Source organism: Cetorhinus maximus, chromosome 2, assembly GCF_964194155.1.
Source record: "Cetorhinus maximus chromosome 2, sCetMax3.hap1.1, whole genome shotgun sequence".
In the NCBI taxonomy this organism is placed as follows: Eukaryota; Metazoa; Chordata; class Chondrichthyes; order Lamniformes; family Cetorhinidae; genus Cetorhinus; species Cetorhinus maximus.
This window is the reverse complement of record NC_135880.1, coordinates 29,050,715-29,069,251: the sequence shown is the minus strand read 5'-3', so window position 1 is coordinate 29,069,251 and position 18,537 is coordinate 29,050,715. Positions and strand designations below refer to the sequence as shown.

Here is an 18,537-nt window from a genome sequence, read left to right as displayed (position 1 = left end):
AGGACCTGCCTGTCCAACCTTAAGGCTGGCGGGCAGGCCAGGAGCCCCGGCAGCAAATAGAGAAAACATGAAACCTCATCCAGCGGCGGGATGAGGTTTCATGCAGGGTTTTAAAAATTGTAATAAAGTTATTCTGTAAATTATGAACATGTCCCATCTCGTGACATTGTCACATGAGGGGACATGTAAGGGATTTTTCTTTTCTCTATTTTTAATAGTTTTAAAAGTCGAAGTGATCTCCCTGAGGCTGTACTTAGCCTCAGGGAGATGTGCGCTCTTTCGTGTGCATGCGCGAAAGAGCGCACTCTCGATTTTAGGAAATCCCCCCCGCCCACACAGGGAGCGCACAGCACTTCCCGGTGGACGTCACACTGGGCGGGCCTTAATTGGCCCGCCCATGTAAAATGGCGGTGTGGCCTGCTTCGCTGGCGGCGATCAGCTCCGCACCCGCCAGCGATTGGGTCGGGCCTGCCCGCCCGCCCACCCGACAGGCAGAAAATTCTGCCTTATAGATTTCACATACCTAACCTTACAAGCATTAAGTAATTCAGAAGTATTATGCACTAGGCTGTGATCCCACTGTCTTTGTAAAGTCAAAAATATGCATGGGTCAAATGCTCAATAGAGAGAAATCTTCCCTCCAGTAGGTGGTGTTTTAGAACAGAATTCTCTTGAATCACAAATTAAATCCTTCGAAACAGTTAATTTAAGCCACAAATTTATTTCCTCGTGGTTAATGATCTCTTCCCTCCCCACACAAAAATCTATGAGTACCAACAGCATATCTATAAAAAACATTTCAATCTTATATCCTAACCAGCCACAAATTTGATATTCAGAAAATGCCTCAGAAAGCACATTCCGTGAAATAATGGAGCATAAACACATTTTATTAATAATCACAAACTACCATAGATAGCTTAACCCCATATTTCTTGGAAACTTTACATACATCATGGTTGCAGAGATGATTCGCCAGTTGTTTGCGTTCTTGTGCATAGTATGCCGCCTGTTGGTAATAGAAGCCAGGGTTCTGGGTCTGAATTGCTGTGAGGCCAAGTTTAATGGCTTCGTCAAACAAATCCCCAAATGCTTGAAATCTTACAAAGGGAAGAAATGGAAGCATTACAAATAAGTTCCCAGAAAACGTCCAGTAGCTGGTTTCATCAATAAATCTATAAATAGTGGTAGGTGAGGAACACGCACAAATAAATAAACTTTTGTTTATCACACTCCACAATCTGTGCACATAACCATCCATGGTAAAGGGAACAATAACAAGTTAAAAATTCACTAGGGTCATACTGTTTAGACATCCAGGCTGTGTGTTCAAATGCCAGTTCTGCACTTCCTATCTTCTTTTTGCATAAATCCACATGCTTACGAAACTGCGCGATGGCATCCAATGGAGCATTGTGTTGGAAACATAAACGACAAATCTGGTGGGGGGGGGATAGAAGCAGAAAGCAAAATGAAATCTTCACGCCCTTGTCAATTGTATCCCAAGGTATTCCAGGCACCCACAATATTCATGAATTGTTTGTGATCCTAACTCCTATCTCTGTTTTAGGTTTGGTACCACATCAAAGCAAGTAAATACATCAGTCGCGACTCATGCTTTGATTTGAATAGATGTACTTGTGCTCCCTTTTTACTGTTTAAAAAAAACTTGCTAAACCAGATTCCTAGCCAAAATTTCACAAGATGAAATTTTGTTCAGCTTACAGTGGGAAGGCAATATATTAATGAATCAAATGAATTTTATTTTTGGAAGTAATTAGAGATAAACCGCTGAGTGAAAAATATAAATCTTCCCAACTTTACTTTATCCAACCACTGAATGCTTCACTATTTACTTTTGCTTTTCATAAAAGCAGTTATAACAATTTCCAATTGAGCACATTCCTAAGGAACATCTAGTTCATGATAGAATACATGCTTGCATCAAATAGTAAACAGGCTATAGAATTTGAAACTGCTCTATGCAAGATAAAATAGAACTAAAATGAACTGGGCAAGCAACAATGGAGATTGTGTCATAGATGCTAGATTTTCAAAACAGACTACTCAAACCTTAAAAATCCACAAGGTCATTAGATTGCAGATACTCTGCATGTTAACTTACAAAAGAGTTGTTTTTGTCACCTTTCAATGCTTTCAAGATTAATAGCGCTGCTTTCTTTTGAAAAGCAGGCAGAAAGTTTCAAAACTGCTGCAATAAATAAACATTAGTTACTTCTAGCTATTGCATTCACCTATGGCAATGTGGTTAACTCCATAATCAGCTGGCAAAATAACACTATAATTAATAATTTGCATAATCACCTTATAGTTGATGAATCCAGCCATGGTCTTGATTTCAAGCATGTTGGTCTCATGGGCTCTCAGTTCATGTACAAGGTTATAGGCCGTTCTATAGTTCCTGAAAATGAAGATACCTTCAAATAAACAGATAACCGAGGTACGACGCGGTTAGGATGAACATTCAGCAAGTATTTTGTTAGGAAGCAGTGTTATAACAATTGCTAAGTTTTTGTCAGGCGTAATGCTGACATAACACAAAGCCGAACATTCAAACATACTAATTCAATTCTGCATTGTGCTAGAAGAGTGGAGAGAAGATGCAACAAATGGTCAGGTTGGCAACTGAAAAGATGAAAAGCTGAATGCTATTTCCACTCCAAACTCTGAATAAAGACATGCGTTTTTATTAACGTTTGTTCACTGGATAGAGTTGGAACTTATAGTTGCTCCTGTTTATTTCTCTGCAGCAGTCCACAGGTTCCACAAGTATGAAAATGATTTAGCTTATAGTGAAGAGTGAAAGATGATTGGAGGTAATTAAAATCAAAAAAAATTCCCCAATTTGGAAGTAATTAAATATACTGAATGCTATGGTAATGAGCTACATTAAACCAAAAGGTTCCAAGATTAATTGCTGGTTTACAATGACTTCAATACAGATATAAATAGTGAAGAACTTTATTTCATCTCATCACCCCTTAGACTGAATGTCGGATGAGGGCTGATCTGTTCTTAGTTGTGATACACCTCTTTTCAAATAGGTATTTGACAATCACCATGTAGGCTGACTTATCAATTATCACTCGGGTAAGTTATTGGGCGTCTTCTTGCATCCATTACCACTCATGAACAAGTCACTGCCTCTAAAACTGGGGGAAAAAATAATGGGAAAAAAACGACAAATAATTTTTCCTCCCCCAGTCAGGTTTTTGTTCAGGTCAATTACAATCCAGACGGTTAGACAAAATAAATAGAAACCAATTATAATAGTAAATATAACAAAGACTAAGAATATTACCAATTAATAAAAGCCTTACTTTAATGCATTTTGTGTATCCTGTTTCAATTCGCTGAAGAAAGCCGTTTTGAATTGATGTCTCACAAATAAGAGCTATCAAAAAATAGGCACATGTTTAAACTACAAAGAAAGAATATTGACATTCTTTAAATCAGAAAGATCTGACCTAATCAGATTGTACAATGCAACGCACTGCTTACTGGACTGTTAGCTGTGAATAGATTCCACAATGGGGTCACATTTCAATTCTAGATGCATGCTGTTAAAGTGTTAATCATTTCCAAGGAGTTTTAATTGGTTATATGAAGTGCAATAATTCCAAAATTACTTTGATATACAGTTTGCAAATGAACGGGTATTATCCAGCCCCAAAGTAATAAACCCAAATAAATAATTTATTATTGCTTCTCATATGTCCCATTTCTTTACAGATACAAAATAATGCCTTTACAAAATAAAGCCACTGATCTGGATCTGAAGTTTTCAAGCAGTTAACTTGCCTCTAATTTACTTCCATTATCGGAATTCAAATAGCAAATGTTTACATCATTGATCTTAAAAAGGCACGCTAGGCCTTTGTGCTCCAGACCCCAGGTTGCCCACTGAGCAACACCAGGGGCATGGGAGATCCCTTAGTAATAACTGAACCCTTTTATATAAAATAGTCAACGATTGAAGCTTTCCAAAACATCTAATTATGTAATGCAATTAACAAAGCAAAACAGCCCTTTGACTACTCTTCCAATCATAATTAAGATTGCCACCCCTACCAGATTGCCTAGAAGTATGTGTTTGAATGGATTCCCACTGCTCTGTAACACCAACCATTACATGCTGCTGCCACAGAAATGTCACCTTACATCCACTTGCTGCAGAGAGCCAGCCTGTATTTAATGGTGACCAAAAACAACACTGGCTGTTTAGTGGGAGTAGGGAAAGAGTGACAGCTGTTTGGGAGCCAGAAGAATGAGTGGTTGGGGGGTGTGGTGGGAAGAGAGAAGTTAGGTCACTGGGGCTCAGACAGGCAAGAGGGAGGGAGACTGGGGAACGAGGTACATGTGAGGCCCAGCATTTCTGACAAAGCCAAGTGGACAGCAACATGGTGAATGGAAGTGGAATCAAGACAAAGGAGCAAGTGAAACCTGGGGGCTTTAGTGCAGGTAGCTAGTGAAAGACAGCATCCACTGATGGACAAATGGGGAAGGTGGTGATGGTTTTGCTACTGAGGGCTATTAGGCTACAGGATATTTCACCACAAGTTGTGATTAAGACAGAGACTAGATCATTTAAAAGGGAATGGGATAAATTGAACAGGAGGAATTTAAAAGGATCAGGGTGGGGTTAGTATGGGGCTGCAGTAAAGTATAACAAATGGTTTCCTCCTACGCAGTAACTGTAACTATTCTGTGAAAACTCTCATGTCTAAGGCCAGGGAGAAGTTTTGAAATTTTGATGCTGAGCTGTGGTTGGCATCAGAGCTACAGCTTTGTAAAATACTCCCAACCATCTAGTGCTCTACATTATTAACTATAGCTAGTCTAAAACGAACAGTCCCCAACCTAAATCGGAGGATACTATACAAGCATTAATGCATTCAGACTGGGTATGACAGGACTCGCCACCGCTTCCACTCCACTCCCCTGCCCGTGCCCTTAACTCTACTTACCTGATGAGTTGTCTTGTTCAAGAATTCTTTGTGAGATTTAACTCTCCGGATCTCTGTGTAATAATATGTCTGTGCATGCTCATAAAAAGCATTCTCTAACCTACAAAATGACAAAACAAAAATGTGTATTGTTAATGTGTAAAAAAAATGCTATAAAAATGTAAATACTTGATATGATTTAACATCAACATCCCAGCAAGCAAAGTCCATCAGCAATGAAGCAGTATATTAAAACTGTGGGAGATACTAATATGCTAGAAATGTTAATTTTATTCAACCATAATTCTTTCTGGACTTAGTTTGGCCATGGTACAAGGTTATCAGTTTACGGCCATAATGGATAGTTAACATGGTTTATGAATATCAAGCAAACTGTTTAAATAAAGAGACAGCCTGCTAAACTTCAAGAGCTTTTAATTACATTAAAGAAACACAGCCCCAAGATTGTGGAATTCTAAATGAAGGAACCCGAGAGAATATAAACTGAATTTATTTGCAATTTGATCTCAGGACATGGGTGATACTGACAAAGCCCCATTGATATGATACCCTTAGCCACCTGAACTGTATAGCCATTCTCCTTAAACCTCTACTGTACAAAAATATATAGAAGTTACAACATGGAAACAGGATGTTCAGCCCAACCAGTCCATGTCAGCATTTACCACTCAAGCCAACAAATAATCTTAATCACATTTACCCACCTTGTAACCATATCCCTTAATCCCTCTTTTCTTCACCCACCGATTTAATCTAAGATTGAATGTTAATATTATGCCTCAAGCACTAACCATGAAAGTCAATTCCAACCTCAAAAGTCTGTGAAAGAAGCGTCCCCTCGTTCCAAATCTCGTACAATAAGTCTTGTGCCAACGGTCCTAAACTGCTACTCTGCCCTATCCTTTCTTAGTTTTAAACCCAATAAATCAGCTAGAAAAAGCTCCAATTTTTCAAATTTTATTCATATTAGCATTTCCTCATAGAAGGTAGCATCCTAATTAATCTTTATGGCACCTTCGCTAAAAACAGGTCACCATATCCTTCCTACATTGCGAATTCCAATGCCGCACACAACATCCTAACTCGTACAGGTTCATGGTTACCTCTTCACTTTTATATTCTATACCTCTAGATAAAACATAAATGAAACCAAGAATTCCATTAGCTTTTTTTTTTAAAACAGCTTCATGAACTTCAATAAAAGGAGGGATCCGACACAAGTTAAAGCAGCATGGAGCAGCAGTGTGGCATCGCGGGTGAGGTGCCAATGGAGGTTAAAAGCAGCACAGAACTACCCAGAAAACACACTCATCTTCCTAGGCATCATGTATGATTTCGGCTTTAAGTGCTTGTCCATTGACATTCAGTAGGGAGCTGCCGCGTAGCCTCTGTAGACAAAATAAAAACTACCCACACACCCAAATTGTTCTTCACATGTTGGATACAGTATTGTTAAAACAGGGGAAATTTTTAACCCAAGCGGAGCATTTGAATCAGACATAGTCTTAGCTGCAATTTAAAGCAAAACAATAGCTTAGGAGGACAATTATTTTAAACTAGTACACCAAAAGCAAGGTTATAAGAAAACCTTTCTGAAAACATTTAAACTTTAGGTCTAGCAAGAGGGGTATTAGTCAAAAATGTAAAGCACCTACCTGATAATGTATCCCACGAGATGATCAGTATGTGGTAGCACAAACAAAGACTTTCCTGACAAGTCACAGGCATTGCACAGTGCCGCTGCTCTCTCCGAAGCAATTAAGTCCTCACCTAAGAAGCAATGAATAGAGAAAAATATTTAATCCAAAATGAGGTGGTGATGAAGTGAGAAACTTTTTATAACCACATAAAAACTGTGTGGTAATGAATTGCAGAAAGGCTGATGAGCCACATAGCACTGGATAGATCCTAGAGTACAACTGAAATATTTTAACCGGATTAAATTTCAGATTTTATTCTAAGAATACTATCAAGCAGCAAAAGGTCCACTTCTTTGTATTTTTTGTCCATTTCATTATGCTTGAGCATCAGAAATTAGCAGAAAGTCTCTTCTCGAACGTTTCAAGACAAAGTGAATGTTCAAATGAATAAAAACAAAATTAAACACCTGAACCAGGCTTAAGTTAGAATTTTTTTAAAAGCAGTCCAGGGTGAAGAAAAAAAAAATAGGCTAAAAGTATTTATTAAAAATAAGCTTGGAAAGAAAATTGGTCAAAGTAGCTATGCAAGGGGATATTTCACTGCTCTGTCGCTGCTCATTGAAACATTATAGCTGCAGTATTGTGCAAGGTCTGTAATGAAAAGAAGAAACATTTTAAATTATAGATTTTAAAATTACTTGCATGTAGTGAAAACCGCTACCTAAATAGCACAATACAATTTAGTACACTACGGGCCCTGCCTTGTGCTGTAGAATTAGCTGTGCCCCTAGCCAAGCTGTTTCAGTACAGTGAAAATACTGGCAGCTGTGAAAAACTGCACCAGTATGTCCCATCCCCAGGACAAATCCAACCCTGCCAATACCACACCATTAATCTATTCTCAATCATCATCATCAAAGTGATGGAAAGTATCATTGACAAGCTGCACTTATAATGCAACAACCGGCTCACTGACGCTCACTTTGGGTTACCAAGATCAGTCAGCTCCTGACTCATTACAGCTTTGATCCAAATATGGACAAAGAGCGGAAATCGAGGGTGAGGCGAGAGTGACTGCCCTTGAGATCAAGGTAGTACTTGACCAAGCTGGCACGATGCCCCAGCAAATTGAAGCCAATGGGAATCAGGGGTTAAAGCTCTCCACTGTTTGGAGAAGGAAGTATGCCATCCTTTCCTGATCTGGCCTACATGTGACTCCAGACCCACAGCAAAGTGGTTAACTCTTAAATGCCCTCTGATATGGCATAGCATTGACCTAGGCACTTGAAACGACAATGGCAGTCGCAGTCCTGTCGACTCTGCAAAGCCCTCCTTACTAACATCTGGGGGCTTGTGCCGAAATTGGGAGAGTTGTCTCACAGACTAGTCAAGCAACAGCCTGACACAGTCATCCTCACGGAATCATACCTTACAGATAATGTCCCAGATACCACCATCACCATCCCACCAGCAGGACAGATATGGCGGCACAGTGGCACACAGTCGGGAGGGAGTTGCCCTGGGAGTCCTCAACATCAACTCCAGCCCCCATGAAGTCTCATGACATCAGGTCAAACATGGGTAAGGAAAGCTCCTGCTGGTTACCACGTACCACCCTCCCTCAGCTGACAAATCAGTGCCCCTCCATGTTGAACATCACTTGGAGGAAGCAGAGGGTGGCAAGGGTGCAGAATGTGCTCTGGAAGGGGGACTTCAAATGTCCATCACCAAGAGGTGCTGTGGGCCATCTGTAGCAGCAGAATTGTACTCTAACGCAATCTGTAACCTCATGGCCCAGTATATCCCCCACTCTACCGTTACCATCAAGCCAGGGGATCAACCCTTATTTCAATGAAGAGTGCAGGAGGGCATGCCAGGAGCAGCATCAGGCATACCTAAAAATGAGGTGTCAACCTGATGACGCTATAACACAGGACTACTTGCATGTCAAACAGCATTAGCAGCAAGTGATAGACAGAGCTAAGTGATCCCACAACCAAAGGCTCAGATCTAATCTCTGCAGTCCTGCCACATCCAGTCATGAATGGTGGAGGACAATTAAACAACTCACTGGAGGAGGTGGCTCCACAAATATCCCCATCCTCAGTGGAGGAGGAGCCCTACACAACAGTGCAAAAGATAAGGCTGAAGCATTCGCAACAATCTTCAGCCAGAAGTGCCGAGTGGATGGTCCATCCCGGCCTCTTCTGGAGGCGCCCAGCATCACAGTGCCAGTCTTCAGCCAAATTGATTCACTACATGTAAATCAAGAAACCACTGAAGGCACTGGATACTGCAAAGACTATGCACCCTGACAATACTCCAGCTATAGTACTGAAGACTTGTGCTCCAGAATTTTCCGCACCCCTAGCCAAGCTGTTTCAGTACAGCTACAACACTGGCATCTACCCAGTTATGTGGAAAATTGACCAGGCATGCCTGTACACAAAAACAGGACAAATCCAACCCGGCCAATTACCACCCCATCAGTCTACTCTCGATCACCAGTAAAGTAATGGAAGGGGTCATCAACTGTGCTATCAAGCAGCACTTGTTTAGCAATAGCCTGCTCACTGACGCCCAGTTTGGGGTCCGCCAGGGCCACTCAGCTCCTGACCTCATTACAGCCTTGGTTCAAACATGGACAAAAGAGCTGAACTACAGAGGTGAGGTGAGAGTGACTGCCCTTGACAGAGTTTGGCATCAAGGAGCCCTAGCAAAACTGGAGTCAATGGGAATCAGGGGGAAATCTCTCCACTGGTTGGAGTCATACCTAGCACAAAGGAAGATGGTTGTGGTCATTGGAGGTCAATCATCTCAGCTCCAGGATATCACCGCAGGAGTGCTTTAGGGTAGTGTCCTCGGCCCAACCATCTACAGCTGCTTCATCAAAGACCTTCCTTCCATCATAAGGTCAGAAGCAGGTATGTTCGCTGATGATTGCACAATGTTCAGCAACATTCGCGACTCCTCAGATACTGAAGCAGTCCATGTCCAAATGCAGCAAGACCTGGACAATATCCAGCCTTGGGCTGACAAGTGGCAAGTAACATTCGCGTCACACAAGTGTCAGGCAATGACCATCTCCAACAAAAGGGAATCCAACCATCGCTCCTTGATGTTCAATGGCATTACCATCACTGAATCCTCCACTATCAACATCCCGAGGGTTACCACTGACCACAAACTGAACTGGTCTAGCCATATAAATACTGTGGTTCAAGAGCAGGTCAGGGACTAGGAATTGTGCAACGAGTAACCCACCTCCTAACCCCCCAAAGCCTGTCCACCATCTACAAGGCACAAGTCAGGAGTATGATGGAATATTCCCCACTTGCCTGGATGAGTGCAGCTCCCACAACACTCAAGAAGCTCAACACTGCCCAGGACAAAGCAGCCCACTTGATTGGTACCACATCCACAAAACTTCACTCCCTCCACCACCGACTCTCAGTGGCAGCAGTGTGTACCATCTACAAGATGCACAGCAGGAATTCACCACTTCCTTCGACAGCCCCTTCCAAACCCACAACTACTGCCATCTAGTAGGGCAAGGGCAGCAGACACATGGGAACACCACCACCTGGAAGTTCCCGTTCAAGCCACTCATGATCCTGACTTGGAAAGATATCGCCATTCCTTCACTGTCACTGGCTCAAAATCCTGGAACTCCTTCCCTAGCAGCATTGTGGGTATACCTATACCACATGGACTGCAACGGTTCAAGGAGGCAGCTCACCACCACCTTCTCAAGGGCAACCAGAGATGGGCAATAAATGCTGGCCCAGCCTGTGTACACCCACATCTCATGAATGAATTTTTTAAAAATTGTTTTTTCCTTTTAAAAGACCTTGCAATGAAAGTACCTGGAGGTAAGGGAGTTTTCTTCTGTATCAGTACAACAGCAACCTTTGTGTTTCTTCCCTGTAAACTTTGCCTGCAACGATAAAACAATTCAGAGCAGGGTGGAAAAAAGTAGAACAGAAAGAAATCAAGCAACCTCATAGAATTGTGCACATAAGGTAAGAGTCTGTTTTAGGTCCTGTACTCTGGACAAAAGAAGAATGCCTTACTTTCCTAAGGTTTAGGATGATAATGCTGTCTGTGTATTCCATAACACAGAAGTTTGCAAATTATAAATTATAGTACAGCAAAATACAAGAGCAGAAAAGTCTGCATTCCAACAAACTAACCTCAACAAATCACCCACTCTCCCCAATATCTGACTTCAGAAAAGGAAGATGCTAAAAGTATCATCTTTACAACAAAGCAATACAACAAATTTATTTCACAAATAGGCCTCAGCATAAAATCTCATTTCAATTTCTGGCTTTTTTTTTAATATATGGTCATATTTTCAAGGAACAGTTCAATTTTACAACCTTTTAGAATAAAGAGCTTGCAAGTGAAAACTAACATTACACTAAGAAATACATTTAGATATAACACAGCAGGAAATGAAATGAATTATATATTCAGTTGAATTACACTACACAACTGTGTTTGGGTTATAAAGCTAATAGAATTAAATTCCTACGACTCTTCGGCACAGGGGTTGCATCAGGGATTGTTTCTTAGAGCAATACGTTGCAGAACCTGCCCAGGAACAGGCTATTTTAGAACTAATAGTGTGTAATGAGGTAGGTTTAAGAAGAGAAATCGTAGTTAAGGATCCTCTAGAGGGTAGCGACCACAACATCGTAGAATTTCAAATTCAGTTTAAGGGCTAGTCTCAAACCAGTGTCCTCAGCTTAAATAAGGGCAATTACAGGAGGTATGAAGAGCTGTCTAAGGTGGGCTGGGAAAATAGATTAAGGGGAAGGTCAGTGGATGAGCAGTGTCAGACATTTAAGCAGATATTTCAAAACACTCAGCTAAAATTTATCCCGATCAGAAAAAAGGACTCGATGAGAAGGATGAACCACCCATGTTTAACAAAGGTGGTCAAGGAGGGTATCCAATCAAAAACTAAGACATACAAAGCAGCAAAAACTAATGTTGGGCCAGGGGTTAGGGAATTTTTTTTTTTTTTTAGGAACCAGCAGTGGATGACTAAAAAGCTAATAAAGAGGGAGAAACTGGTTATGAAAGTAAATTGGCATTCTCTGTTGGGGAAATAGGAGGGTTAGGGTATTAACATATAATTACACAGAATCCACAGCACAGAAACTTACCACTGAGCCCTACTGATCTATTCCAGCATTTATACTCCACTTCAGTCTCCATCAATCTATTTACATCTTCCACTTGGCCCCCCATTCCCCGCTACTGCTTTCCCCTCATTATGCAGGAAACCTCTGCTTAAATCCGCAATACTTCAACCATTTCACCTGGCAGACATTTAAGCAGATATTTCATAACACTCAGCAAAAGTTTATCCCAGTTAAAAAGAAGAACTTGATGAGAAGGATGAACCACCCGTGGTTAACAAAGGTGGTCACGGAGATTATCCAATCAAAAACTAAGGCTTACAAAATGGTGAAAACTGTTGGTAGGCCAGAGGATTGGGAATTTTTTAGGAACCAGCAGCGGGTGACTAGAAAGCTAATAAAGAGGGAGAAAATTGATTATGAAAGTAAATTGGCAAGAAATATAAAAACAAACAGCAAGAGCTTCTGTCGGTATATAAAAAGAGTAGCTAAAGTGAGCATGGGAACCTCGGAGGATGCAACTGGAGAATTGATAACGGGGAACAGGGAAATGGCAGATAATTTAAACCAATATTTTGCATTGTCTTCACGGGGGACGACACTAAACATCCCAAAGATATCAAATAAGCAAGGAGCTAATGGGAGGAAAAATCTTGTAACAGTCTCTATCACGAGGGGCAAAGTATTTGACAAACTAATGGGAATTAAGGCAGATAAGCTGCTGGCCTGCATCCAAGGATTTTATAGGAAATGCCTGCAGAGATAGTCAAGGCATTGGTCGAAATATTCCAGAACTCACTAGATTCCGGAGGATCACAGCGGATTGGAAAACCACTAATGTGACGACCATGTTCAAGAAAGGAGGGAGACAAAAAGCAGGAAACTATAGGCCAGTCAGCCTAGCATCTGTCATTGGGAAAATGCTAGAGTCCATTATCAAGGAAGAAATAGCAGGACATTTAGAAAGGCTTAACGCAATCAAACAGAGTCAACATGGTTTTGTGAAAGGGAAATCATGTTTGTCAAATTTGCTGAAGTTCTTTGAGGATATAACAAGCAGAGATGATACAGGGGAACCGGTAGATGTAGTATATTTGGATTTTCAGAAGGCATTCGATAAGGTGCCACATAAAAGGTTATTGCACAAGATAGGAGCCCACGGTATTGGAGGGTAATTGCATGGGTTGAGGATTGGTTAACACACAGAAGACAGAGTCAGGTTAATGGGTCTTTTTCAGGCTGGAAAGATGTTGGAATGGGTGCCACAAGGATCAATCCTAGGGCCTCATTTATTTACTATCTATATTAATGACTTGGAGGAGGGGGCAGAGTGTAATATATCCAAATTTGCTGAGGATAGAAATATAGGTGGGAGCGCATGTTGTGACGATGACACAAGGATTATTGATAAGTTGAGTGAGTGGGCAAGAACTTGGAGTTTAATGTAGGAAAATGTAAGGTCATGCACTTTGATAGGAAGAATCAAATGGCAGGCTATTATTTAAATGGAAAGAGACTCCAAAAAAGTGCGGCAGAGGAGGATCTTGGGCGCTCTTGTGTATGAAACACGAAAAGTTAGCATGCAGGTGCAGCAAGTAATTTAGGCAGCAAATGGAATTTTGGCCTGTATTGCTAGGGGGTTTGGAGTTTTAAAAACAAGGAAGTTTTGTTACAACCGTACAGGGTGTTGGTGAGGCCGCACCTGGAGTACTGTGACAGTTTTGATCCCCTTATTTAAGAAAGGATATACTTACTGGAGGCAGTTCGAAAGAGATTCACTAGGCTGATTCCTGGGATGAAGGGGTTGACTTATCAAGAACAGCAAAACAGGTTAAGCCTTTATTCATTAGAGTTTAGAAGGATGAGAAGTGATCTTATTGAAACATACAAGATGCTGAGGGGTCTTGACAGGCTAGATGTTGAGAAGGTGTTTCCACGAGTGGGGGAATCTCAAACTAGGGGACGTAGTTTCTGAATAAGGAGACACTCAATTAAAACTGAGATGTGAAGGAATTTCTTCTCTCAGAGGATAGTGAATGTCTGGAATTCTCTACCCCAAAGAGTTGTGGAGGCTAGATCACTGAAAGTATTTAAAAGGGAGGTAGGTAGATTTTTGAAATATCAGGGAGTTGAGGGCTATGAGGGGCTGGCACGAAAGAGGAGTTGAGGCTTGGGGCAGACCAGCCATGATCTTACTAAATGGTGGGGTAGGGTTGAGGTGCCGAATGGCCTACTCCTACTCCTATTTCTTATGTTCTTATTTAGATTATGGTGATTTGGTAATTCTTAGATACTTAGAAGTAGATCTGTAGCATTTCCTGGTCAAGACATTATAATTCACAGGTTAGATTCTCTTTCAAATCATCCGAAGAGATGTTAAACACCCGAGGATTTATTTATGTAGGCACATTCCTTACAGATTTTTTCTTAAACAGATTCTTAAAAGAATATTCAATTACAAACCTGACAATTTCTACTCTGGTAGCACACTCTGACTGTTTCTCCTTCCACTGAGCCTCATCCCAGTCCAGTTCATAGAATACTACTACCAGTGCAGGAACAAGGTTTAGATGTTTGTTCATCCAGCCAGTTTTAAGGATTCCTTTTGGAATGTACCACTCATAAGAAGTCCTCTATAAAAGGAAAAATTCAATAATTAAAGAAAAGTACACCGTTACAGTGCAGTACATCCAATGTGATTGTGACAACAATAAACGATTCCTTCAGGTCCAACTTATTCCGTCTGCAGCCTCCGACACAGTGGACCTTCCTCCAATGCCTCTCCACTGTCATCCAGCTGGGTGGAACTGCTCTCACGTAGTTTCATTCTTATCCGATCATAAGCAGGTTATCACTTGCATTGATTTCTCTTCCTGCTCCCTTTGGTATCTCCCAAAGATCTATCCCTGGTCTTGTACTATTTACCATCTACATGCTGCCTCTCAGTGACACTATCCGAAAAGTGCAGCGTAGTTTTCACTTGCAAGCTGCGACACCCAGCTATACCTCGCCACCACCTCTCTTGACTTCTCCACTGTTGCTAAATTATCAGACTGCTTATTCAAATCCAGGACTGCAACAGCAGAAATTTCTTCCAATTAAATATTGAGAAGACTGAAAACCATTGCTTTTGGCCCCCACTCCAAACTCTTTTCCCTAGCTGTTGACTCCATCCGTCTGGTGTCTGTTTGCAAACTTGGTGTTTTATTTGACCTCAAGATGAGCTTCAGGCCACATGATCATGCCATCTCTGAAATTACATATTTCCACCTCTGGAACATCACCCGACTTCACCCCATCTCAGCTCATCTGCTGCGGAAACCCACATTCTTGCTTTTGTTGCCTCTAGACTCGACTATCTCAACATACACCTGGCTAGTCTTCCACATTCCACCCTCCGTAAACTTGAGGCCATTCAAAGCTCTGCTGCCCACGTCTTAACTCACACTAAGTCCTGTTCCCCCATCATCTTGTGCTCGCTGACCTACGCTGGATCCCGGCCAAGCAACATTTCAATTTTAAAATTCTCATCCTGGTTTTCAAATCGCTCCTTGGCCTCACCATCTCTAATCTCCTCCAGCCCCACAATCCTCCTTGATATCTCTAGTCCTCTAATTCTGGCCTCTTGAGCATCCCCGATTTTAAACACTCTACCATTGGTGGCCATGCTTTTAGTTTCCTAGGTCTTAAACTCTGGAATTCCTTTCCTACACCTCTCTGCCTCTCTTCCTTGCTTTCCTTCTTTAAGACAGTCTTTAAAGCCTACTTCTTTGACCAAACTTTCCGTCATCTGACCTAATAGCCCCCTATTTGGCTCGGTGTGATAATCTGTTTTACAATGCTCCTGTGAAGGACCTTGGGGCGTTTCATTAAGTTAAAGGTGATATATAAATACAAGTTCTTGTTGTTGAAGTAGAGGGCGACCTTTGCTGTTCACCTTGCTAAAAGCAACTACTTCCATTTATATGGTGCATTTAATCAAGTCCTAGGGAGCTTCAGAGTCAGACCCAAACTAATGTAGGAAATGGAACTGGCCAAAAGTGCAGCAGTGAGTAGATTTTAAGGAAGCTTCTGAAGGGGGCGAGGGGGCAAGAGATGCAGCAAAGTAAAGAACACAAGATCTAGGAGCTGGAATAAAAACTGATCGTGCTGGAAATACTCATAAGGTTTGGCAGCATCTATGGACCTGCTGAGTATTTCCAGCACTTTCTGTTTTTATTTCAGAGTTTCAACATCCTCAGTACTTTGCTTTTATCTAGAAACTGGAGTAGACCATTTGGCCCTTCGAGCCTGCTCCGCCATTCAAAAGATCATGGCTTATCTTCCACCTCAACTTCACCTTCCTGCAAGATCCTTATGTCCCTTAATTCCCTCAGTATCCAGAAAAAAAAATCAACCTCTGCCTTGAATGTGTTCAACAACTGAGCATCCACAGCTCTGAGGTAGAGAATTCCAAAGAATCTGATCCATTGTTGAAGAAATTTCTCATCTCAGTCCTAAACAGTTGAACTCTTGTTCTAGATTCCCAGCCAGAGGAAACATTTTCTCAGCATCCACCCTGTCAACTCTGAGAATTCTATGACCCAGATCTTCCAGTCTCCAGATGATCAGACACAGTACGTCACACGGAAGATGCACTAGGACTTCTCAGAAGTCCAAACGAACTGACTCCACAGTAATTGGTCAGTAAGTTTCAACTTCCGATGGGCAATTCCCCTGCTCCATGGGACCCTCCGAAAAGGTCTCCAACTCTTTTGGAGGATTCTGACTTACTTAACTGCATAGTATTAATAGTAACTGCACAGGAAATATTAGACAGAAAAACCAGGGCAAGCTCCTGGGTAACTATGCAACTGACATCACCAACTCTCTCCTCCACGGCCCTCTGACCCTCTAACCTCACCCAACACCTCTCATTTTTCTAAACGCCAGAGAATATAGCCAAGTCTATTCGATCCCAAGCAATTAGGAAGGCAAATGGTATAGTATGTTGGCCTTCATTGCAAGAGGATTTGAGTTCAGAAGTAGGGATGTCTTACTGAAGTTATACAAGGCCTTGGTGAGACCAAACCTGGAGTATTGCGTGCAGTTTTGGTCTCCCTGCCTAAGAAAGGATATACTTGCCATAGAGGGAATGCAGTGAAGGTTCACTAGGCTGATACAGGGGATGGCAGGACTGTTGTATGAGGAGAGATTGGTTTGACTGGGCCTGTATTCACTAGAGTTCAGAAGAACGAGAGGGGGTCTGATTGAAACGTATAAAATTCTAGCATGGCTGGACAGACTAGATGCAGGGAGGATGTTTCTCCTGTTTGGGGAGTCTAGAACCAGGGGCCACAGTCTCAGGCTACGAGGCAGGCCATTTAGGGCTGAGATGAGGAAACATTTCTTCACTCAGACAATGGTCAACCTATGGAATTCTCTACTACAGAAGGCTGTGGAGGCAGGGTCACTGAGTATATTCAAGAGAGAAATTGATAGGTTTTTATGGGTATTATGGTTATTATGGGTATTAAGGGGTATGGAGATAACACGGGAATATGGTATTTAGATAGAGGATCAGCCATGATCATATTGAATGGCGGCTCAAAGGGCCAAATGGCCTACTTCTGCTCTTACATCTTATGGTCTTATCTTATTGAAACATACAAAATTTTGAGGGGCTTGACAGGGTAGATACTGAGAGGATGTTTCCCCTCATGGGGGAATTTAGAACTAGGCACCACAGTTTCAGAATAAGGGGTCTCCAATTAAGACAGAGATATGGAGGAATTTCTTCTCTCAGAGAGTGGTTAATCTTTTGAATGTCAGAGCAGGCTCAAACAGCCAAATGTTCCACTCCTATACTTCTATTTCATATGTTCTTAATTCATGCTGTTAATCAGATCCACCCCGATTGGCGAAGTTAAAAGACACACTACTTTCTTTGCTGGAGAGAGTTTATTGACATAGTTCACAATCAACACTATTCCAATCACCACCATCCCCACCCCGTATCCCAGCTATCCCCATTTATACTCTTTAGAGTTATCAACAGTCACAGATTGCAAATCTTTGAGTACAATCACAGTTCTTGGTTTTCCGGGAGTGGGACATGAACCCACAACCCTCTGATTCAAAGGCGAGGGTGCTATGAACTGAGCCACAGCTGACACCATTTATAGGTGAACTCAGTATCCAGAATACCCATCACCTGTTTAACAATGTAATTGCCATTAATGTAATTAACAATACATTGACACATGCCAATCCCATGTGTCAGATTGGGGACAAGATAGTTGAAGTCTCTGCCAGTGATGTCACAGAAAGAGAGTAAAAATGCAGTAATGGGTGCAGGTCAGCATGCAAGGCTGAAGGTGGTTGCAGAAATAAGAAGGGCCAAGACAACAAAGGAATTTGAGAACAAAGCCAGCAGATAGACGGGCAGGATTTTGTGCAGTATAACATCCAGGTGCTGGAGTTCCAGACAAGCTAAAGCTCTGTAATATGCAATTTTGGAGGTCAACAAGTGGGGTATTGGAAAGACATGTCCTGAAGTGAAGTCATGTCTGAGCATTTAAGCAGAAGCTGGGTACCACAGCGGTGGATACAGACAATACTTCAGTGACAAAGCAGGCAATTTTGGCAATGGACTAGGTATAGAGTTTGTGGTACAGCTCAGTGGGATGGAACTTAAGTGAAAGTTCAAAAATGGCAATGGCATCAGGAGCTAGGACGATGAATTTATGGTGGGGAACTTAACATGGTAAAGCTTTGGTT

General features: G+C 41.7%; 1 protein-coding gene across 2 annotated transcripts in view; it reads right to left on the bottom strand.

Annotated features, from left to right (window-relative positions):
* The window catches only part of trappc11 (trafficking protein particle complex subunit 11), a 79,151-nt gene that overhangs the window by 49,853 nt on the left and 10,761 nt on the right, over nt 1-18,537 (bottom strand). For both annotated transcript variants that reach the window (XM_078561864.1, XM_078561871.1), the window contains exons 3-10: nt 14,242-14,411; nt 10,495-10,565; nt 6,644-6,758; nt 4,989-5,088; nt 3,342-3,415; nt 2,326-2,422; nt 1,306-1,439; nt 953-1,100 (exon numbers count right to left, since the gene is read on the bottom strand). In XM_078561864.1, coding sequence (XP_078417990.1) covers nt 953-1,100; nt 1,306-1,439; nt 2,326-2,422; nt 3,342-3,415; nt 4,989-5,088; nt 6,644-6,758; nt 10,495-10,565; nt 14,242-14,411 — 909 coding nt within the window. The remainder of the gene's footprint in view (nt 1-952; nt 1,101-1,305; nt 1,440-2,325; nt 2,423-3,341; nt 3,416-4,988; nt 5,089-6,643; nt 6,759-10,494; nt 10,566-14,241; nt 14,412-18,537) is intronic.